Source organism: Homalodisca vitripennis, chromosome 6 (genome assembly GCF_021130785.1).
Source record: "Homalodisca vitripennis isolate AUS2020 chromosome 6, UT_GWSS_2.1, whole genome shotgun sequence".
NCBI classification, from domain to species: Eukaryota; Metazoa; Arthropoda; class Insecta; order Hemiptera; family Cicadellidae; genus Homalodisca; species Homalodisca vitripennis.
Genome location: NC_060212.1, coordinates 34,029,087 through 34,054,781, shown reverse-complemented (window position 1 = coordinate 34,054,781; position 25,695 = coordinate 34,029,087). Strand labels below are relative to the sequence as shown.

At 32.0% G+C, this 25,695-nt stretch overlaps 1 protein-coding gene across 9 annotated transcripts in view; it reads right to left on the bottom strand.

The window, feature by feature from the left end:
* Window positions 1-23,160: 23,160 nt before the first annotated feature.
* Window positions 23,161-25,695, bottom strand: part of LOC124364251 (nuclear factor of activated T-cells 5) — a 114,029-nt gene continuing 111,494 nt past the window's right edge. For all 9 annotated transcript variants that reach the window (XM_046819579.1, XM_046819581.1, XM_046819583.1 and 6 more), the window contains one exon: window positions 23,161-24,434. Coding sequence is in view for 1 of the 9 variants with exons in the window: in XM_046819581.1 (XP_046675537.1) it covers window positions 24,430-24,434 (5 nt within the window). In the remaining 8 variants the exon portion in view is untranslated. The remainder of the gene's footprint in view (window positions 24,435-25,695) is intronic.

Here is a 25,695-nt window from a genome sequence, read left to right as displayed (position 1 = left end):
TGCATGTTAAAACAACAAACACAATGAACTATCTAAATTTTGCAAGTTGCCATCCAATATATATAAAAAAGTCTATTCCAAAAAGTTTATCTATACGAGCCAAGAAGCTATGCAGGAATGATATAGACTTCTTAAATTGTATTGAAAAATTAAGCAACACTTTTAAGCATTTAAATTACCCAGAACAAATTTTAAAAAAATCAAATAAACAAACCAAAACATCCAGCAAGCTTCAATTATAAAACACAACCAATGTTTATTACACAGTTTTTTCCTGGACTACGCAAAATTAACAGTATTATGAAAATTGCCCATAATGTCCTACTTTAATCTCCAGATACCCAAACTTTTATGGCTAAAGCACCTAGATTAAAATTTCGAAAACCTCCAAATTTCAAAAACAAACTTGTCCAACCTAAACAACTTAAATTACACCAACCCGTTACTAATGGATGTGAACCGTGCAACAAACCACGTTACGGTTTTTGCCAAAATTATGAAAAACTAGGGAATTAAAAAGCAGCATAAGTGGTTTAACATATCCCATCATTGGCAAAGTAAACTGTGACTCTAAGAATGTAATTTACTAAATTAAGTGTAAATTTTGTAACAAACAGTACATTGGACAAACATATAACCACCTTAGAGTCTGAATAACAGAACACAGATTTGATATTTTCCATAAAGACAAGGAGAAGCCATTGGCCAAACATGCTGCTGAGCACAAAAAAGACAAAATTGAAGAATGTTATGACCTAAAGGATTTAATAAGGTCTTCTCTTGTCCTGAAGAAAATTTAAATGGATTAAAGTTTAAAAAATCTCGAACAAGCACATCAATTACTTTTAAAGTCAAAATACCCAAATGGTTTAAATTTAAGATAAATTTAACTTTTCAAAATTTCCATCTGTGCCATTAATGATATAACAGCTGAGTTTTCGAATGTTTTACTTGCGTATTTACATTTTTTGTTATTTTCTTTTTATTTGTTGTGTTTCTTGTTTTCTTCATATTTATATTATGCTTCCTGAAGATGTGGGTATCAAAATCCCACGAAATATATAGAAGCTTTATAATCTTTGTTTTTTTATTTAAATAAGTGAAATACTAAAATACTATATATATATATATATATATATATATATATATATATATATATATATATGACTTGTATATATTTTGACTATAACGGTTGTTAAAAATTGTATACACAATGAAAGATCTTCAAAACTATATAGCATTGCTAAACTACGACTCACATTGGTTATACACCTAATAAAGGGAACTAAAAGAAATAATAAACATAAACTTTGAGCTAAGAAGTCATTAAAGAGCCATAGGTAACCCAAGCCACGTTTGGCCTGGGCTAATGCATGTATAAAAATGACTCACGTGGGGTTGTGTGTCAAACTTGGGACTGAAAATATATCAAATTGTTGATCAATCATTAAAATCTAGATTTAGATGTTCTTTGTATGGAATATCACGATTTTCATCGCGCAAAACTTTAATTAGTAGTTATACAAACAAGCCAAGGGCCTAGTCGTTTGAACAACAGTATACTATTGTAAAAAAGTGTTGTGTTTTAAAATATATCGAAAATGTTTACTAATGCTAAGTTGATTTTTGTTCCATTTCACCTTCAACTCAGTGCAGTGTATGAAAGTGAATAAACTCTTCCCGCTACAGCTACGATACTTAATAATCTTATGACTTTTAATTTAATACATGAAGCATTATACTTAAAATAAGTAACGAAATGCACAGTATGTCTTAAAAAGACGTCGAAGAGTGATTACAAAATTCTTTACAGTTCCTAGAAGGCCCCCACAATTTATTTCCTTCACAAATTGAGGTGGCTGTAGGAGGGAATTCTAGCATATTCAGACACAAGGAAGGTGGAATTTTGACATTCCAAACATTTTGAAAGTTTATTAGTGCTTGTGTTTGAATAATGCAGGGTTGGTCACGTAGTATTTATTTTCTGAAACAAAATGCTGAACAATACGGTGTAACAATTTCAAAACCTACAAAACTTTAATACTCTACTGTGTATTTTATGTATATTAATAGGAATTTTGTATAATATCATCCTCTTCACTATCACAACATATAATGTGAATACGAGCGTGGAAAGCTCTTACCACAGGAAATTTCAAATGGAGAAGTCTCAATTTGTATAGCGCGATCCGTAGGCTAGCACTAGTACCACCAAGCGGCCAGTAGCGAATTTTGTCGACTTCTTCCAGTTACTATTCTCAATGAGTGTGAATCATTAGATCATGGGCGTAATAAGAGGGGGGCTCAGGGGGCTCCAAGCCCCCATTGAAATTTTGAAATACAGATATTAATAATGTACCCAATAGTTTGGTTTAAGCTAGGTTTTACAGCTCTACAATTTCGCCAGGAATTATTCCCTTGCTCCTATTTTTTTTGAGGGTATTTTATACCTCAAAACCACTTAGTGTGTCAGCCCCCCAAAAATAATTATCTATATACGTCACTGCGTCTGATCATTACATACTATTCGTTATAAGAGAATAACATCATGTTTTTTCATGATATTCCTAATGGTAATCTACGATTAATAAATCATTTATTTGAATACTGCATAGTTTTTTAATACAATAATGATTGACCGAACCACAATTATTCTAGAGAGACATGAATTCTCTAGTCTCTAATGTGCGAGGATACGAAAGGTCAGACTGTGTATTGACATTACCAAAGTGCGATGAGGGTGGAGGGAGGGGGCACAATAAGGATGGAGGAAGGAAGCATTGGCTAAGTAGCTTCTTACTTACACCCACAGCCTCCCTGAACAATGGCCTACTCTTTCAGACCACAATGGTAACCATGACTTCGCAAAACCGTTCATATTGTAAACTGAAGTCGCATTCTTATCTGTTTATTCTTATACGTGTCTTAATTACTCCTACGACATCCTCAAACGGTAATGAGTCTTCCTCCCACAAGGAGTGGTGAATAATAACTAAGATAGTGGGAACGTACATTGTATAAGCATCGCTCATTCCTGAACTCTTTCAAAGAAACTTAATTACATGAATGATATCCAGACTGTGTATCCATTGCAATGTTCCCGGTTACTTAATAGATTCTTTAAATTTTAGTTTATACAGTCTGGAAACCGAAAGCAAATTTGTAAAGTACACAACCTCATTTTTCTTGAAATTCATAGTTTTTTTACAAGAATAAAATTGATCGTTAGCCACGCTTGTTTTTAGTCGAGGTTGAAATAAGAAGGTATTGTAAGGGTTAAAAATATGAAACCTTTTTTTAGACAATATTTTTCCTATCTTTGCATACTTAGGACAGACCATTTACGCGCAAATAATAATTCGACAAATCTGGGTGGGATTTTGCCGATTATTGTATTATTTTGGTACAAAGGGGAACTAAGAAGATTTTGAGATCACTAAATAATTAACGCAACTTTTCAAGAGAGTATATATGTTGTAGCGAGAATTTTTCAAGTAAAGTTTTCAATTTTAATTTGCAAATACGGTTAAAGGTAATTTGCAATATAAATTTGGTATACAACAGTTACAATAAGTTTAATATATCAAGATATAAAGTTTTTAGTAAATATTTTTGGGTGAAATATAGTTAAATTACAGTTTTATATTTGAATTTGTACCAACAGAAACAAGAAGTAACACGTGGTATAAAGAGATTTTCAAGGAGTTTTTAGTTCAGTTTTATTTAGTTTCGTTTATAAAGAGAAGAGTACATTTTATTTTAAAGTAAATTAGTAAAATCTTTATTTTATTTCAATTTTATAAGAAAGCAAAATTTTTAATTTGATTTTCATTTTTAATCAAGAAGTTAACTTTAATTTCATTTATTTTATTTTAAATAAGAAACCTTTCTAAAAAAGCTTTTACAAGACAATTGGTCGTGTAATCATTTGGAAATTAAATCGAACTTATAAAGGAATTGTTCTTGGAGACCGGTTTTAACTTTGAATAATATTAATAAACAATGATTAAAGTAATTCAAGAATGTATTCTCCTTTGTATCTATATCTATAGCTTTAAAACTGGAAATAGACGTGCTGATAAACTAATCAAAAAGTTATGTAAAGAGATTTTGTGGCTCTTTTTACAGTACCTAAAGAGGGTTTGCGATAACATTATGGCCGAACCCACATCGCGACCACAGAAGATATATTTTTTAATTATAGTTTACTCGAATTTCCCTGTGAAAACTGGGCTCATACTGTTTTTAGACTCTGAAACAATAGTGATATAAGCTGTTCTGATTCGTTCCCAATTGTTTCATCATTCAGATACATTGTTACATATATATCAACCGTACCCCACTCAGGGTTAGTTAGATTGCATTACAACAATGAGTAACCATGTCATGTATATTTGCTTCCAGGTATAATTTTCAAATCCAAGCTACTCGAACACAGCCAAAAAACATTCTCTAAAAAAGTTTTCTAAACACCACTTAAATTTATTCTCAAAAACGTCTTTAAATGTAAACATCCTTTTCAGATAATCACTTAAATCGTTACACTGGGTGTTTAAAAAGAAAATCCTGGATAGACAAATAAATACTCTGTCTCTCCTCCCTGTCTCAAAAAATACGAATGAATCTCAAGGGCAGATCCAAACCTAAATTTTGGAGGAGTTATCAGAGCATTTCAATACAAAAAAAAAGATAAAATATTTAGAAAGAAACTTATCGTCCTAGTATTCCATACAAATTTTATTTTCATGTTTAGTTATTTTTTTATGATCAGAATTTGAGAATGATTAAGTTTTCAAAAAAAAACTTTTTGAAAATTTTGGAGGGGCATGGTCCCCTTGACTCCTCCTCTAGATCCGCCACTGATGCACCTAACTATTCTCCGATCACTGTCTCGAGTTTTGCTAGTACTCCATCCAGGACAAGTGTCTTCGGTAGCTGTATGTAACATCAGATTATTTAAAAACTTAGTTGCTCTTAAGAAAACTCACATTGATTGTTTTCAAAACGATCTACCTTTTTAGAATTCAATTACCCCATTGATTGTTCTTAGCAGTAACAACCAACTAGCAATGTCTGACTATAACCGGATTGATGAATCATGTCCGATTATAACCTATGATAATGATGTTTTACTTGTTATGACAGTCAGGAGTCTGCAGTAAAGCAAAGACTTACAAAGTTGGGAGTTGGCCAGAGTCGATTAAAAGTCAACGGCAGCTGGAGACCGGAAATAACTGAGAAAACTATAAACTGTTGTCAGTCCAGCGACCGTCTCGTCGCGGTCATAGCCGTGGCTATTCCTGGATCGGTTACGAAATCAGGAAGGCAGACTAGAAGGCAGTGGTGAATGTCAATGACAAGGATGATGAATTACATTTTTCATCCTTGAATTATTCCACAGAGTTTCACTAAAGGTAATGTTTTTGGCAATGGAGAATCAATATTTTGTGTTCTGTGCCGATAAGGAAATACAGCGTCCGAAACTTAAAATCCAATTGGAAAAAAAACATTAATCCATTCAAACTGGCGAAATAATTTATTTCTAAAAAAAGTTCAATTCCATGCAAATCGTTATTTTTTCAGTCATTTAATGAGTATTGAAAAAATAATGGTATAAGTAAAAACAATCGAGTTCGACATCACAATGAGTAATGTACTTACTGCGTTTTCAAGTACAATATTTTACAAGTATAAAACATATAGGACTTATATTTTATTTCTGTTTTGCTAATTAAACCTCCATAGCTAATTAGGCATGTTCCGTCCATTAATTAAAGATGGCAACCATAAAGATGACGAGTATATTAACATGCCAATTATTAACAGTCATCATACCATTAGTAATTTAAACATTAACCTCCATAGCGAATTAGGATCGTTCATTAATTAAAGATGACAACCATGAAGATGACGAGTATATTAACATGTCAATTATTAAGAGTCATCATACCATTAGTGATTTAAACGTTAACCTCCATAACTAATTAGGCATGTTCCGTTCGTGAATTAAAGATGACAACCATGAAGATGACGAGTATATTAACATGTCAATTATTATGAGTCATCATACCATTAGTGATTTAAACGTTAACCTCCATAACTAATTAGGCATGTTCCGTTCGTGAATTAAAGATGACAACCATAAAGATGACGAGTATATTAACATGTCAATTATTAAGAGTCATCATACCATTAGTAATTTAAACGTTAACCTCCATAGCTAATTAGGCATGTTCCGTTCGTTAATTAAAGATGACAACCATGAAGATGACGAGTATATTAACATGTCAATTATTAACAGTCATCATACCATTAGTAATTTAAACGTTAACCTCCATAGCTAATTAGGCATGTTCCGTTCGTTAATTAAAGATGACAACCATGAAGATGACGAGTATATTAACATGTCAATTATTAAGAGTCATCATACCATTAGTGATTTAAACGTTAACCTCCATAGCTATGTAGGATCGTTAATTAAAGATGACAACCATGAAGATGACGAGTATATTAACATGTCAATTATTAAGAGTCATCATACCATTAGTGATTTAAACGTTAACCTCCATAGCTATGTAGGATCGTTAATTAAAGATGACAACCATGAAGATGACGAGTATATTAACATGTCAATTATTAAGAGTCATCATACGATTAATGTTTTAAAAGTTAACCTTTATAGCTAATTAGGCATGTTCCGTTCGTTAATTAAAGATGACAACCATGAAGATGACAAGTATATTAACAGTCATCATACCAATATCAGTGTTGTATTATTAAATGTACATTATACAGGGTGCAGCACAAATATGGATAAAATCCTATTAACATCGAGCAAGCAGCAATAATATAAGACATATGGCGTGTCTGCAGATAGGTGAGTAACTTTTAGTATATATGATGACATCAGTGGCCATATTTAAATCCGCCATTTTGGATTTGTGTAGTGTAGTTCTAAAGACAACTAATATGAAATCTGTTTTAAGACATTTTTTGTCATAAAAGTTATGGCTTGTAAAGACTGGCGGTTAGGTCGAGACTTTTATAGAGGTGTAGACAGATGTTGGCCTTACCCTACCAGTTAGACTTTAACAGGTCATAACTCCTACAAGAACAGAGATATCTTAAAACAAATTTCACATATTTTACAACTTCTGAGAGTGGTGCAGTGTCACATGGTCATGACGCCCATTAGAATTCTACCCAAAATCCAAATTGGCGGATTTTGAGATGGTCACCGATGTCACTACAGCTACTCAAAATTGTGCACTCACGTACTTCAACCTAGACGCAGTTATGATTCCTGCACCGATTGACTTAATATGGGGGTGCTTTTGACTCACCCTGTATACATTTACCACTCACAAAATCCACTAGCGATGGCAAAGTGATGAAAAAATAACACAAAATAAGGAAGGTATTTTCTGCAAAAACATTATCTGTCCATTTTTCTCTTTAACAGAAAATCAATTCTTGTACATCAGCAATATTACTTATTTTTAAGCAAAGCAGTTGTAAGAACACTGATTTGGGTTTTATTTTAGATCGACTTGGTATTCTATTAAAAGAGCATAGCTTATTACACCTTGAATGACGTTTAACTTAGACACTAAAAATGTTTATCTCGAAGATGGAAAACGTCCCTGATCTTTCATGAACGCAGAGGACCGGGTTGAAGATCAAACTTTGACAACTTCAGAAAAACTTGACCGGAAACTCAAGTATGAGTAGTACGATTTGCCCCGCCTGTTTAAAGTTACGCTGCTCCAACCCTAAAGTTTTCTTATCTGATATATCATCAATACAGTACCTTACCTCCTAGAACGTGATATGGTATGTAGGTTGTAGTGATTAGCATATTAATTGAGTAAGTGCTGAATTTATTTTTTCACAGTGTTATATCAATAACAAAGACTTAATTAATAAATATAAAATAAAAAATAAAAGTTTTGTTTCTCACAATTGGAATTTTAATAGGGTGGTGTAACAATAGTTTCAATTGTACTTTTAAAGTTCTTGGATATAGATATTGTAGAAATAAAAATGAATTAAACGTCTAATCTATAGCCACTCGTGGTCAAAATAAAATTTAGGGAAAGTTCTGAAAGATGTATTGTATGATTTTACTCTGGTTTACAGTGGTGATACAATAGACAAATAGAGGAAAAGTTTATTTCGACAAATGAGTCGACCAATTCCAAAACTCACTAACTCCAAAATTTTTGAAATTTGAGGTTTTTATAGTATTTGGCAGTATTTTGGGAGTTTTATAAGGTAGCAAAAGATCTTGTTCCAAAACTCTCTAATTCTTATGGAAATATCAATGTAAAAAACTGCAACTGCAACAAAACTCTCTAAATCCAATCCTTTACTGAAATAAAACTCGCTAAATTCATCTTCCTCCATTACTGTTTCAAAACTCTCTAACTCCAGGCTTCAACTAGCACACTTCAAGGCAGTACTGCAACAAAACTGACTAATTCCTAATCATATGATAGTCATTGGCAACATATTCTTCAAACAGAAAGTGGGGCAGTTCCTTCAAAATAGTTATTATTTTGTGTTTATATATTGGCTACACTGTACAGCAGTGCATCTTGGGAAATTGTTTGTTTACTTCATTAGTTATTTCTGTTTTGTACAATATGGCTGATCCAGAGGTAACCTTATTACAAAGCGGTAATGTTGAACCAATGCCTGACAATTCCACGAGAAAGAGAAAAAAGAAGAGTAGATAACTGGAAGAAAACCAAGGACAAAAAGAAGAGGTAAGCTAAACTATATTTATTACAGGACAACATAATTAAATTTGTATGTTTATCCAATGATGACATAACCTAAAACCCTTTAAACTGTACACTAACATTTTCACAGCATTGATTGTTTTTATGATATCGGCTTGTATTTTTATTTCTGTTTTAAATACTGGTTATTTAATTAGCTTACGGAATATGATTTGTTTCAGACAACTCCGCTCAAGGATTCCCAAATATTCCAACTTGTGGACATCGTGAAAGAGCTAACGGATCCAAGCACTGTTATGACTGTTCCCGTCTTAATATGCAGGACATAAGACGTTTTCATCAGGGGGTTCTACAAATCTTGCAATAAAATTGACCAAGATCAATTTTATACTGAGGTACGCCAAAGGAAAAGTTCCAAAAAGACATCGGCTTCAAGGTCCTTCATTCTTCTGAAAAGAGGTATGGCTATTGAATATTTCATACCATCATACCGCAATGAAGGAGGAAGTGAATTGGTAAAAGTTTGCCAAAAGGCTTTTTTAGATATTTTAAATATTTCAAAATTTAGAGTACAAAGATTGTGCCGTCTTGTGTTTCAAACTGGCGAATCGCCAAAAGAACTTCGAGGTGGAGACCATCGTTCTAAAAAGTCTGAGGAAAAACTATCCAAAGTAAAAACCTTTATTGAGGCTCTACAACCTGTAGAGTCACATTATTGCCGAGGGAAAATCCAGACGGCAGTACCTAGCAAGTCATTTAAGTATCTCTAGTCTGTGGAAATCGTACAACAACACTACTGAAAATGAGTTTAAAGTCAAGTATGAGTACTTTAGGAAAATATTTGTAGAGAATTTATAATGTAGGGTTTGGGTCACCAGCAACAGACCAGTGTTCTCAATGTCTTAAGCTGAAAGAGAAGATTCTATCTGTGGTAGATTTTGAAGAAAAGGGGAAACTGAAAATAGAATTACAAGTTCACAAAAAAAGAGGTAAGATGTTTTTTTGAGCTATTGCAATCTGAAGAGGCTGGGACAATCACGTTTTCATTCGACTGCCAAAAAAATCTAATTTTTCCTAAGTTGACTGATCAAGCTGCTTATTTCTTACGACAGTTTTATGTATATAATTTTACAATGTGTCTCGGTTCTTCTCTGTCAAAGCAGACAGTTGAAAACACTTTCATTTATGCTTGGACTGAAAATGGAAGGTGCGAAAGGTTCAAGCGAAATAGCTTCTTGTGTTCGCCATCGATTATCAGAAACAGTCTATCCAGAAAATGTACATACAATTAGATTGTTTGCAGATGGTGCTGGAGGACAAAATAAAAATACCATTCTTATTACAGCTTTACTAAACTGGTTATTGACTAAAAGCACCTCAGCACATTAAGACAATTGTAATTCACTATCCGGTTCCAGGACATTCTTACATCCCACCCGATAGAGTTTTTGGGGTAATAGAGAGAAAAGTCAGAAAAGTTGAAAGCATCACCCATCCAAACACATACTTTGACATTTTTAGAGAAAGTGGAACGGTCAATAGATTAGGTTTGGACTTTGATGTTGAAAAACTGGATGGAAGTATGCAGATCAACAGTAAAGAAGCCAGGTCAATGGCACTTTAAGTTTTCCACTTGTAAACGATTCATATTAACAAGAGGCAAAAAGGAAATGGATTAGTAAGGGGTGAAGTAGCCTATAAAAAACGATATAGGAGCGTCCAGAGGAATAGCCAAGAAAGGCTGTAGTCTGAGAAACATAAACCCCCAGATGAAACCAAATTCTGTTCAGGTTAATCCTGGCAAAAGTTAAGGATGTAAAAACACTACTACGAAAACATTATGGGGAACAATGGGATCAACTGGAGTTTCTTTAGGTACTACGCTGATCTATTTACTACCAATGATGGGGAAAACCAGGAACTTAATCAAGATGATCCTAATGAACATGAAGATTCCAATGGAGGATGAAGTTTTAATCTTAGAGGGCAACTTTGCATTGTAAAAAAATGAATTTAAAACAACAAAATGTATTTAAGTTTAATTGCATACAAAATTGTTTAATTTAAATACATATTTTTTCATTATTACAAGTTTTATAATATTTAACCCAACCTTGTTGCCCTAAAACACAATGTTGCAACAAAACTACCTAAATCAAAAACCGTACTGCAACAAAACTGTCTAATACCAATCTCCATTTCCAAAACTCTCTAACTCCAATATTTAACTGTTGTTTTCTAGTTCAACAAAAGAAATACATTTAAATTTCTTACTGTTTAACCAATTAGTAGTAGGATTTATTATTCATAACAATAAAATAATTACTTTGAGTGTTATACTTTAACCACTATAGTTTTTTTGCTCATCCTGTAAAATTTAGGAAAGTGGAGTTAGTGAGTTTTGGAATTGGTCGACTCAAATAAGATGTCTTCACAACTGCAGTTAAAGTCATGATGCTTCGAAGCGGGTTATATCTATTTTCAAGTGACTTGGATACGAAAAGTTTTAGCTATGTTACTCAAATATACTATTAAGGAGATAAAATTATGGAATGGTACCCAGTAAAAAGCTTAACACACTATTTCAATTGGAGGAGGTTGGAGGAAATAGTTCTGAAAGTATAAGCCAATATAACGGGAAAATTGAGGGCCCAACAGAATGTATGAACAGAACGAAATATAGTCAATAGACAGACAGTCGGATTAACATTTGACATTCCAAAATCAATAGAGTTCTTTCATGGACGAAGATGAACGTATGTTCCAACACCAGTCTATATTATATTTCTATTAGAAATTATTGCACATACATGCAGACCTTTTGATCGTGAAAGCCATAGAGTTCTTCTTTGGATCAAAAGAAATTTATATTTCAAGTCTCTTGGACCATTCTATCAATGGTTATCGCACAGGCGACCTCTATAAGGCCATGACGGGACCTTTAATGATTATTATTCCAAAAATTGAAATGGATTTGTCACATGCTATTAGCGCAAATAGATTCTCCTAGTTTTCAAATTTTGTGAAATCACATATAGCTTAAGTGCAGAAATGTAAAATAATAAAATAAAATGTAAATAGTTAAATGACTCCACTAACATATTGACAGAATAAAGGTTAAATTGAATTGATTTGATTTCCCAAATATGTGTAAGGCCTACAATATTGCAAGTGAACTTTATAGTTCACAATTTTTAAGATTACAAGGAGTTCTTTTTTTAACTATCAAGTACGACGTACGAGTATCCCACTGTAACCTGTGCTAGTGTGATGTGTGATTGTGATCCTCGTACTTGTGATTTGTGCTCGGGACTTGCATCCTGTGCAGTGACAACGTCTGGACTGGACTCCAAGCAGCTTTTGGGTGTGTTTGAACCATTTTCTTTCCCTTCTCTAGTTCTTTCTTTCTGTTCGTTATTTTTGTATGTATTAATACCTCCCCCACCTGACGAAGAGGATAGATTCCAATCCTCGAAACTTTGTGTCATACCTTTTATAACCTACTAACGACGGCAAATGTCCGAAATCCTGTTGGCCTTATGGAGAGTTGTTTAAATCGAAAAAGAAAAAGCGCCACAAAGGAAAACATTGTATTAAGCAAATATTACATTATATGGAGTATTTATTTTCTGAAGGGAGGGGGAAGTGGTATATAATTTGTAATACACTTATAATTTATATTTAACTCTGGTAGTTATTTTAATAAATAGGAAATTAATTAATCATTGCATTAAATTATCAGATTTAGGCATTTATAAAGATACACATAATTCATTTCAAAAATTAAATCAATTTTAATTGACCTGGTATAAAACAATATTTCATTTATTACTACAGTACAAAACTAAAAACGTGTTTCACTTTTAATGCAGTATACGTATCATAATACAGTACTATTAATATACGTTTACTAAACATCTATTGAAGACTCTGCTTGTTTTTTATTCAAAGTAGATAATCGTCAATTAGAATGTTTTACCTAAATGACATGTTATAATCATTGTAAAAGAACAATATAATTAATAACACAACAGATATTCTTTATTAATAATCCGTTGCTTATAATTGAAAAGACGTGTCTATCGGAAATTTTAGAATACTTCTAGGTTTCGAAAGCAATCCTTCTTAAAGGATGCTCTCATTCATCTGGCTATATTTAGGATTGTTCTTTTAATAAAGTGCAGGCGAACATTAACTTATGGTTTAACGGACTCTCGCACCACATCGCAGTGTAATCTTGTGATTGTTACAGTACTGGTGTAGGTTAATCTTTCTTTATAATGGTATTCTCAACTGGATGTCTTCAGATTCAGATTTTTAATTCTTTTCTTTAATTATTTTAAACCAGTTCCGTAGTTGGAAAATCTGAGTAAAAAAGGGAGTTTTGATAAATATAAACATGTCTGAAGTTTGATTTAAAATTGAATTTGAAAAAGCAAGTAGACGTAGCGATGTGTAACACATTCTTCAGTCTGGCCGACTTTGGCATATCAAAGTGAACGGAACGTTTAATATTTAACTAGCTGTTTCCCGCGGCTTCGCACGCTTTTCGTAAGTTTTGCTCGTGTATGAGCACTTCTGGTTCAAGTGAATTATATTTCCAACGCCGATGTAGAGTTTAATCAAGAAAATATGTCAAAAGTGTATGTTTATAGCTATTGTAAACGTGCATGTACTTTATTATGAAGTGGTCTACACTCAATCTTTAAGTTCAACAATAAATAAATTTAAAGACAAATATTTATAAAAAATTAGCGCCTTCAAATAGTGTTTGGATACTTAATTTACGTAACTGTCTTGTAATTGCAGTTAATAATGTGCAGGCGCTTTGATAACTTTAATATTTTGCAGCGCCGCCTGGTGGTGAGTTACATCAATAGGCATAGCATATAAACCTTCTACGCGGGAAAATACATATACATAAAAAGTTTCATACTTATGGGTCAAATAGTTTCTAAGTCTATAAAGGACATACAGGCAAACATTAATTATAATATATATATATATATATATATATATATATATATATATTCGACTCCCGGCGGAGCAAGTACTTTTTGCGATTCAATGTTTATTGTAATTAAATAAGGCTATTGCCATTTATACAATTTAATGTAAATAAAAGTCGTTTGACAGGTATTTGGTCTTCCGATCATATGTTAGTTTGCATATTTAAACATATATGTGACAGATACGGCCAAATACAAAATAATTGAATCGGAAAAAGTAAGCGCTCTGTGGTGTAATGGTAGCACATTCACCCGGCAAAGTGAGAGATCCGGGTTCGACTCCCGGCGGAGCAAGTACTTTTTGCGATTCAATGTTTATTGTAATTATATATATATATATCTATATATATATATATATATATATATATATATTAATAATTTGGGTGACTAACAATTAAGAACAACTCTAACACGTGCTGTTGCAGTTAATAACACGATATTTTCATCGTGTACAACCTCATTTATAATCTTTTCTTATCATATTCTCATCGCACACGATCTTAATTATTATGTGCAATATTTTCATCATACAAACTCTATTATACAGGGTGTAACAAAACTCTACAATAACTTTAGAATATTATTCCATGGATCAAGAGGAGCTAAAAACAATGTAACTATTGACCGTCTGTCTGTATGTGTGTGTCTTTTAGTTTTTATTTTAAAAACCAGTAAGGTCATACCACTAAAATGTGGTACAATTATTTTTCTTGTAGTCTCCAATCTAGAGAAAAATTTATATTATATTATCATAACAGGTTTAAAAATGAGGGAAGGTTGAAAATTTTAAAGCTTAGTACTGTAAAAACTTATAAGATTATGGTAATGTTAAAGAGCAATAAAAGTTGCTACATCTAATTTTGACACCTTAAACATAACAATCGACCTAGAAATAATGTGGATATAAGCTTTTAGCTGTAGTGATGCACGTGAAATATACATTATTTTCTATCAAAGTCAGGACTGATAATATGCAACTCCGATCTTAATTTTAGCATTCAAAAACATGCTGTATGTCATTTTGTGACTCTAAAATTAGCGGTTCCAGACTAGGAAAACGTTTTCGTTACATTGCTAGAAGTAATAATGTGGTACAAATAATATACATACTGAAATATATTATATTATTTCAGTATATACTTTATCTAATTGTAAGAACTGGACAATTTATACATAAACAATCAATCACCACTACGCACCTAACTTTTTTTAATTTCGCAAGTATTTTCAAATCTATTATAATTCACTATTACAAATTTGTAATACAGTCTGAATGGGATTATGGTTCAGAATTAATGATGGAGAAATCATTAAAATTTGTATAGTTTGTATTCAAAATCTGTTTAAATCATTTTTATTAATTTAGTAATTTACGTTTTAGCCTGTTGTCTATCAGAAACACTGAAGGCAAATTTTGATAATTAAACCATAGACCTACTAATACGGTTATATTTGGATAAGGTGAAAGTATTAAGATGGGCGTGTTCAGAAACGAGTCAACGTGTCTCTTCATACGCTATTGTTCTCATTTCATAAATGAGTTTGCTTTGGAAGTGTAGACATTATGAGCGTTTAAATGCAAATCCGACCAAATATTTGGTGAAGTAATGGGCTGGTGTCCTTTTACAAGGCCGTTGTGGACTGCTTGCTCCATTATTTCTGCCCCACTACTTCTAGCATTGTAACGAAAACGTTTCCCCAGTGAACAGCTGATTTTAGTCACAAAATGACATACAGTATGTTTTCAATGCTAAAATTAAGAACGGAATCGCATATTAACATCGCATAGTTAAATAGCCTGCTAATGTAGAAACAAAAGTGTTTAATATCGAATTTAACAAAAATTTATATTTGCGTGATGTCCATTATACGAGTACATGATTTAAACACTACAAAATATTTTTTTAATAATAAATAATTAGTAAACATTTATTACATTTGCATTAAAGTTAAATTATTTTAGATATTTTAGTACAAACCCAAACTTACAGCTATTGGAGTCCAGAAGTAATATTAAGAAAAAAATTGAAATTTAATTATTTTACTAGTCTACTCCGATAACAGCCGCTAATTGTTCCATAGCTTCGGCTCATAATATTGAAATTCGGCTTTATAATATAATTTCATTTTTACCCATAGTTAGATTTGCAAGATGAAAAGATCAATAATTAATGTTGTATACGGTGAAAATATTATATACAGAGTGTACAAAAACTATCTACAAATACTTTATAATATTGCAAGGGCGTAGCCAGCAAGGGGGTGCAAGGGATTCGTATACCTCCCTCAAATTTTCAATTTATCAATTAATTTTTAGTAAACGATTATTATTATTTTAATAATTCAGTATTACTTACATGTATTGCTGAAAGATCGTTCTCAACAAAGAAACGGGTCAAGAACTTTTTAAGAAACAAAAAAAGTTTCTTACTCTGTCCACTACGGGAAAATATCAGTTGCCAAGACCTCCCCCCTCTAATTTTTTCCTGGCTAGGTTCTTGGGAGTTTTATTTGTTGATCAAGAGGACCTACAAATTAAATGCAACCAATGGTGTATCTTTTTCGTTACTGTCTGCCTATGTGATTTGTTTTAGTGTTTATCTTTTATTTCGGAAACCAGAAAAATATTAAACTTAAATTTAGCACAGTTATTTTTCTTGCAGTTTCAAATTAAAGAAAAAAATAAAACTGTATTACATTAACACGTTTAAGATAACACACATTTGATATCTCTAAAGCTTAATACCGTCAAAGCTAAAAACACTATGAATATTTTAAATAAGAAAAATTACTAAATATTTTGACACCTACATCATAAAAATCTATGCGTAAATCATGCTGATATAAGCTTTTTACGGTTGTTATACAGGGTTAATAAATTATGCCGTAAACAATGAATGTTTTGCCGTGCATCACTGCAGTGAAAGGCTTACGTCTGCATTATTTGTAGGTCGATAGTTACATTTTTTATACATATATATCTGTATATCCTTTATAGAACCGTAAACTTTTTGACCGATCATTATGAAAATTTGTATGTATATGTATTTTTTCACGGAGAAGGTTTATATGCTATGCCTATTGATGTAACTCGCCACCAGGCGGCACTGCAAAAGATCAAAGTTTTCAAAGCGCCTGCATACTATAAACTGCAATTACGAGACAGTTACGTATATTAAATAGCATTATTTAAAGGCACTAAGTTATTTTGTATATTTGTCTAAGATAAATTTCTGGTTGAACTTAAAGCTTGAGTGTTAGACTACTTTATGAAGTACATGTACGTGTACAATGGCTATAGAATACACAGATTTTCTTGATCGTGGCAAATATGCTAACTCTACGTCGGCGTTGGAAATACAATTATTCACTTCAACCAGAAGTGAACATACACAGGCAAAGCTTACGAAAAGCGTGCGAAGCCGTGGGAAACAGCTAGTTGTTCTTTAAAAATTACCATAATTTTATGACTTAAATTTTTTCAACCCTGTCATCTTGAAATGTCTAGTGTCATAATATGATATAAAATGTTGAAAACTCTAGATTGAAAACTGTATCAAATTTAAGTTGAATAATCTTACTGGTTTTTTACAATAAAGACTAAAAAAACACACAGACAGACGGTCAATGGTTACATTTATTTTTAGCTCCTCTTGCCCCATGTAATAATATGCTAAAGTTATTGTAGGGTTTTGTTACACATTGTATGACTCGAGTTTGTATGATGAAAATATTACACACAATAATTAAGATCGTGTACGATACAAAATATTATATGAAGTGAGAGAATCATGATTAAAAGATTATACATAATAAATAAGATCGTGTAGGGTGAGAATGTGATATGAATTGAGATCATAATTGTGAAAAGATTACACATAATAATTAAGATGGTGTACGATGAGAAAATGGTATGAAATAGGATAGACATGATTAAAAGATTAAACTGTACATAATAGTTAAGATCGTGTACGATGAAAATTTATAAGATTGAAGACAATGAAAATATTATAAATAATAAGGTTGTACACGATTAAAATATCGTGTCGTTAAATGCAACAGCGCGTGTTAAAGTTGTCCTCGATTGTTGGTCACCCCAATGATTAACCACTTTCGTTGCGTAAACACCACTCAGCGCAGGTTGTCACTTCTTTGTAAACCCGATATCGCCTCACAGCATCCCTCATCAGGGTATAACCTTAGGTTACACTACTTGCAAAAGTATAACTGTGTATGAATTGTGTAATCAGATATAATACTGGTACGTAGGCCTACCTGTTCTTGAGCCACGCCCAGATACACGCTACAACTTTACGTTTGCGGTCACAGTGGGTTCCGTGACAACGTGGTATTACGTAATGGAAACAAAGGATATTTATAAATATTAAATAAAAGCGTGCAAAACGTTGTTATTCTTTGGCAGCCTTAAAGTGGAACGCCCATAAGCTGTACAACTACCTGGGCATCTTATGAGTTTAAGGTTGTATGGGGCGCATTTGTAAGATGGTATTATTAAGGTGCTTTTAGATTAACTTGCAATTGCTTGAATTTTAATGAAAATTGTTATACGAGCATAATTTCTGGAACAGATGTGTTTACGGAGGAAAATTACGAAACATTTATGTGGGCCGGGAAGCTTACAACGTGAGATCTTACAGATAACAGGTGTTTACAGAGACAGAGATCCTAAAAGACGGGATGTTCAAAAGTTCGGGGGTTTCTATAAACTGGGATCCTCCAAATTCCAGGATCATACAAAGACCTAACACCTTTAGAGGAAATGATTTTTTAGATATCTGATGTTTCCAAAAATCCATAGCTTCTAGAGGCTGGAACTCCTAGAAGCAGGAACTTCAAAAATCCTGAAGTTTCAAGAGACCAGAAGTTAAAAGGATTCGAAAGCTTACATAGGTCAAGATATTCCAGAGGACAGGAACTACCACAGGCTAGACATTTCTATGGGTCGATAGCTTATAGTCTGCAAATTTCAAGTGCTTGTCGAGGCTGGGGCTTCTGAATAATAACAGAGTTTTTATAAAAGCTTTTAAATACTAGGAACTCCCAAAGTAATTTTTAGAGCCTGAAGTATCCCAGACAACATGGCTTCTAGATGTTGTACGTTCCCGGAGGCTTTTGGGAGCTTTTAAAAGTCACGAGATCTTATAAGCCAGGGATTCCAAATACATTCTAAAGGTAAAACCATCCAGAAACCAAAGATTACTGGAAGCTAGATCTCACAGACCTAAAGCATTTAGAGGTTAAAAGTTCCACGAATCAATAAGCTCTTAGAAGCTGAGAGCTACAAAATGCCTTAGAGGCCTAGATCAATTATAGAGGGTGTAAGCTTTCATTGACCGGAAATTATCAAAGGCTGAAAGCTCCCAAAGACCTTGTTCCTCTTTAAGCGGAAAATTACCATAAAACTGAAGTTAGTGGGAAGAGCTCTTATTCGTTTGTTAGATTCAGATACAGACATTTCTGGGGAATTTTCTCAAAGGCAGCGTTGAGTACCTGTCTGAGACTGCATAATTCCAACAATCTGGTTACTGATAACCGGATATGTAGTTTTGCTGTGATATTTTTTGAGTATATGTTGCTCAGATATGGTGGAATTAGTTTAGTGCCCCGTAGTGTCAAAAGTGATGCCTCTTACAAACTACAACAGAAATATGTATTTATCATGTGGGCGGTAAGCAAAATGACTCGTTTAAATTGTATTACATTTAATATGGCATGTCCTTATTAAATGTAATCACTTAACACAGTAAAATTCAAGAAGCACTAGACATATATCCTTTTATCCTTTACTTTTACTCTATTACTAACATATCCAGCGTATTATTTAAATTTTATGTTGGCGGCTAGATGCAACTAGGGCTACGCACAGGCAGATTGCCCATGTAGGCTTTCCAGTATTGTTATGTTTATTGTGCTATTTGTTACACTTATTTTACATTTTCTTCTATATATAAGCTGCTGTACATATAATAGCCATTTCATCTAAGAAAAGATTGTATATAATATAAACTGCTGGAATAAACGTTATTTAAATATTCATTCATTCAACCTAAAACGATTTTTCAGTAAAGCCAAAAACTTGCATCTTGTGTATCATATGATTTATAGGGATATTAAATATTTTCATAGTGCAATTAGGTTTGATAAGCAAGAATCAACGATTTTTCAGTAAAGCCAAAAACTTGCATCTTGTGTATCATATGATTTATAGGGATATTAAATATTTTCATAGTGCAATTAGGTTTGAAAAGCAAGAATCAACGATTTTTCAGTAAAGCCAAAAACTTGCATCTTGTGTATCATATGATTTATAGGGATATTAAATATTTTCATAGTGCAATTAGGTTTGAAAAGCAAGAATATCAACGATTTTTCAGTAAAGCCAAAAACTTGCATCTTGTGTATCATATGATTTATAGGGATATTAAATATTTTCATAGTGCAATTAGGTTTGAAAAGCAAGAATATCAACGATTTTTCAGTAAAGCCAAAAACTTGCATCTTGTGTATCATATGATTTATAGTGATATTAAATATTTTCATAGTGCAATTAGGTTTGAAAAGCAAGAATCAACGATTTTTCAGTAAAGCCAAAAACTTGCATCTTGTGTATCATATGATTTATAGTGATATTAAATATTTTCATAGTGCAATTAGGTTTGAAAAGCAAGAATATCAACGATTTTTCAGTAAAGCCAAAAACTTGCATCTTGTGTATCATATGATTTATAGTGATATTAAATATTTTTATAGTGCAATTAGGTTTGAAAAGCAAGAATCAACGATTTTTCAGTAAAGCCAAAAACTTGCATCTTGTGTATCATATGATTTATAGTGATATTAAATATTTTTATAGTGCAATTAGGTTTGAAAAGCAAGAATCAACGATTTTTCAGTAAAGCCAAAAACTTGCATCTTGTGTATCATATGATTTATAGGGATATTAAATATTTTCATAGTGCAATTAGGTTTGAAAAGCAAGAATCAACGATTTTTCAGTAAAGCCAAAAACTTGCATCTTGTGTATCATATGATTTATAGTGATATTAAATATTTTCATAGTGCAATTAGGTTTGAAAAGCAAGAATCAACGATTTTTCAGTAAAGCCAAAAACTTGCATCTTGTGTATCATATGATTTATAGGGATATTAAATATTTTCATAGTGCAATTAGGTTTGAAAAGCAAGAATATCAACGATTTTTCAGTAAAGCCAAAAACTTGCATCTTGTGTATCGTATGATTTATAGTGATATTAAATATTTTCATAGTGCAATTAGGTTTGAAAAGCAAGAATCAACGATTTTTCAGTAAAGCCAAAAACTTGCATCTTGTGTATCATATGATTTATAGTGATATTAAATATTTTCATAGTGCAATTAGGTTTGAAAAGCAAGAATCAAACAAAAAATATTGCATTCACATTGTAACAATAAAAAAAGGTACCGGTAAATAAAGTTTGGAATATGTAAGCTTTCATCTCACTTGTGGATGTGGATGCATAGATGAACTTAGGAGCTAACCGGCCCCACTACCAAGGTCGTTGACACATTTGCAATTCTGAGATGTACATACCAAGCGGGTCATGTAAACAAAATTTCAATGCTCCTACCCAATGAGATGCTGGAAATTTTAGATGTTTGTTCAGTCGTAGTCTTTACAAAATTAAAAAAGTAAAACAACTTAATTTAAAGTTAATGTATTACATTAAAAACTCTTCTTGGAATACCGATTCAGACATTTAATTTTATCCAATGAACAAAATCAACTAAGCTTTGACTTTATTTTGATGATGGTTCAAGGGTAGAGCTTTAAATCATCAAAGCATATAGAAAAAAGTAGTTAACCTCATAGCGTTACTTTCTTTTCTTTTTTTTATACGCCATATTTGTGATGTTCTTAAATCACAAGGAACGGTGAATAAAATACACAGGTACTATGTACCTGTACTATTTATGTACAGGTATGTACAGGTACTATTTATATTGAACAATGAATTTGTTATTTAATTGGCTGAGCGTCAGCGAAGCATATCACTTTAAGGGCTGGAAAAGTTTCATCTTTATATGTCTGTTGTGTTTGTCCCAATATTTCAAAAACGAATTGACCTATAGACTTGGAATTTTGTATGGAGCTTCATTTCTATACAGGAAACACTGAGTTTGATAATGGTGCATGTCACTTAATAGGGTTTGGTTAAGCGGTCGTGAATATTTTAAAATTGTCTTATGGACAATGTAGAAGTACTGGCATTCGCTGATGTTGCATGTCAAATTTCAAATCTTTAACTCATTTAATTGTCAAAATGTCCTGCAGACAGATAGACAGGCAGAAGATCATTCAAAAAAGGGATTGACACTAAAATTACCTATTAGAGAACCCATTCTTGTAAAAATTAAGTGTCTTGCAAAATGTAAATTATACATATTAAATCTTTCTCTACATATCTTGCAAGATAATACATTCACAATTTTATTCATTAAATTAGGTTTCACAACAGTGTTTAAATAATTGCAGTGTACACACTAAGTCACTATGAAATGATATTTGTGTTAGGATAGTTAGGCTACATGTGTTAATATAACATACTAGCTGTTTCCCGCGGCTTTTGCACGCTTTTCGTAAGCTTTGCCCGTGTATGTGAACTTCTGGTTTAATTGAATTATATTTAAAACGCCGATGTAGAGTTTGCCTTGTTGCCACGATCAAGAAAATATGTTTATAGCCATTGTGCACGTACATGTACTTTATTATAAAGTGGTCTAACACTCAAACTTTAAGTTCAATCAGAAATGTATCTTAAAGACAAATATACATAATAACTTAGCGCCTTCAAATAGTGTTTGGCTATGTAATATACGTCACTGTCTCGTAATTGCAGTTTATAATGTGCAGGCGCTTTGAAACCTTTTATCTTTTGCAGCGCCGCTTGGTGGTGAGTTACATCAATGGGCATAGCTTATAAACCTTCTCCGTGGAAAAATACGTATACATACAAATTTTCATAATGGTCAGTCTAATATTTTGCGATTCCATAAAGGGCAAACACACAAACATTCATTTTTATTATATAGATGTTTGAATCTTACATGAATTGAGTTTGTTCACAAATTTATTTATTCTGCTATTTCTTCGTTGCCATCATGATTACCCACAAGACCGATGTAAAAATATTTTCTCTTGCTTAGCCAAATCTCATGGAGTCACAAGAACCATACTTTGAATATTTCAGACGTTGGATAACTTACTATCTGACAGTATACCATCTTTTAATGAACATAAGTGCTAGGCCTGCTAGAGATTACAACCCAGTGTGATAACTCAAGAGTTGATACAGTGTGCTCTGAAAACTAAATCTAGATAGGAAGGAAGTATAAAAATACCAAACACTTGAAAAATAAAGACATTTATTACATTGTGCTGTACGACAAAGTATTGTTGTCAGGAACAATGTAGTTAACCAATCTTAAAAAACAAAACAACACGTATTATTATAGCATTAACATAAATATTATATCATCATTAACAACGTGATAATAAGCATAAACTTGTTACACAATTAGATAATAACTACATATAATTAAGGACGAGTCAGTCTAATATATTTCCAAGAGATTTGTAAATGTAACATTATTTTTAATTTTTCCATTTGAAACTAAAACTAATTCTCGGCATTGTAAAGCTGAAATAAACAATGTTAATGGTGAAGGAATATTCCCGTTTTGTTTGAAATAAAGACAATGAACTTTGCAAAAAAACTCATTTTGATAATACAACACTTGTTCAAAAACAATCTGCTAATTTTTATTTACTAATGTATGTTATTTTTTTTAATCATTTGTTTTTAATGGCATTGATTACAACTGTTACATGATATAACTTCATTATGAGTATGAAAATATGAAATATACATTAAAATCACGATTTCTTTAGAGGCTCTTGAGATTTGAGGGCCTTGAAAATCACAGACTAGAGTATAATATTTTTACAGAAAGCTTGAATATTCTTCAATGGAGAAAATGTTAAAGCAAAATATTGGACAACAGATCTGGAATCAACACAAAATGTAAAAAAAATTAGTAATTCAAAGAAAATAAATACACGACTCGATCCAGACAATACGTAAACAATTTTATAACCATTATCAATGTCTCACTTGAAATTGAATCCGATAACAATGCGAAAGAATAAGGTAAACAAACTTAATATAAAATATAACATTACGAAATTCTGCAAAATTCCGATATAATCTTAATAATTCTTAAAGTTTTCTCACTTTCAATAATAACATTTTATATACATTTTAAGCCTATTTTGTAACAATGACACAACAATGAACCTGCTACAGCCATGTCCCAGCACTGTCACAAACGGTGATTGAATATTTATTACACATACCTACACACTACATCAATATATAAAATAATACATTACATACAATAACGATTCGGATTATATCCAAACTATGAGTTAGGTTGGGTCCGGCACAACTAAGTTGTGATCAGCGTATATATATACATCCCTCACAGAGGTCGAGCCTGGTTCACACGGGTGAGGTGTAAACGTTAACTATCGATTAGCACCCAGTCCTAGATAGCACTTCCGTTCGTTCTGTCACAGCAGTGCAGTCTCTTCTTAAATACTGACGTTTCATCAGGACTAAACTGCAACAACAACAGAGGGAATCAAACAAACGTTCAACGATAAAGACCATTAACAACAGGTTTAGGTTAGGTTAGGTTCGTTAGGTTAGGTTAGGTTAGTAGGTTGGGTTAGGTTAGTAGGTTAGGTTAGGTTGTTTTAAGTTAGTTAGGTTAGGTTAATTGTATATATAACTTTAATATAATTTTATCCATATGTATCGATAGTTTATAACTTTCGGTATCACACGTGTGTATTTTATAAGATCTTCTTTCGTCTCTGTATCATTAAGATTAATTGTAAATGAAAACAACGTTTTTCTCCTCGTAGACACCTTAGAATGAATGGTTTATACAGTTTTTATAGTACTTATAGAAAATTTGGTTCTTTTAAAACAAGAAATGCAAAAGTTTATTTTCACTATTGTTCTTCTAGTGGAACTAAGTTTCGTATTTGCAGTGGTGACAGTTAATACAGTTTTACTTACAATATAACGTCGTACTTTTTTTATAGTAAAAAAGTATAGTGTACATGAATATAATTTATATACTGTCTCATATTTTGGTAAACTATAAATAAATATTTTATAAAAATTATGTAATAATTACTGCATATAACGAAACCAAAGGAACTTTAACATATTATGAAAAATAAGACATCAAATCATGTTTGTTGTCTGAAAAAATTTACTACATGTGTTTTCTATTCTACAAATTACTCCTTTTAACATTTACAAAATACAAAAATCAATTTGATAGGTGTTCTACAGTACCTCTTTCTCAAAACCATCTATTTTTAAGTAAAATATTTGAATTATTTAGTAAACTAAATTTCTAGTTATCCTGGCTTTTCATATGGTACAACCCAAAAATATCAAATTTGGTTTTAACTTTGACTTTTTAGAAATGATTAATAATTAATTGTTTTGCTACAACATATTTTTTTTAATTTTTCAGCTGTAATATAAAATGTATCACTTGTTTAATTTCATTGATGAATAAAATATTATTAAAATGTGTCCTATAATTGTTCTGTAATAAGTATTTTCATCCTAAAGACTTCCATTAATACAAAATATCCCAGTTCTTTTCGTATATACCTGACAACTGGCCACAGTACTGAAGGGTTTGGTGGTGATAAGCCTATTGTGGTACAAAGTGGTGGTGGTATTAATGACCTATCTGATTGGTATTAGTGGCCTATCTGATTGGTATTAGTGGTATCTGATTGGTATTAGTGGTATCTAATTGTGGTCTATTTTGGTAGTATTAGTAATACAAGTAC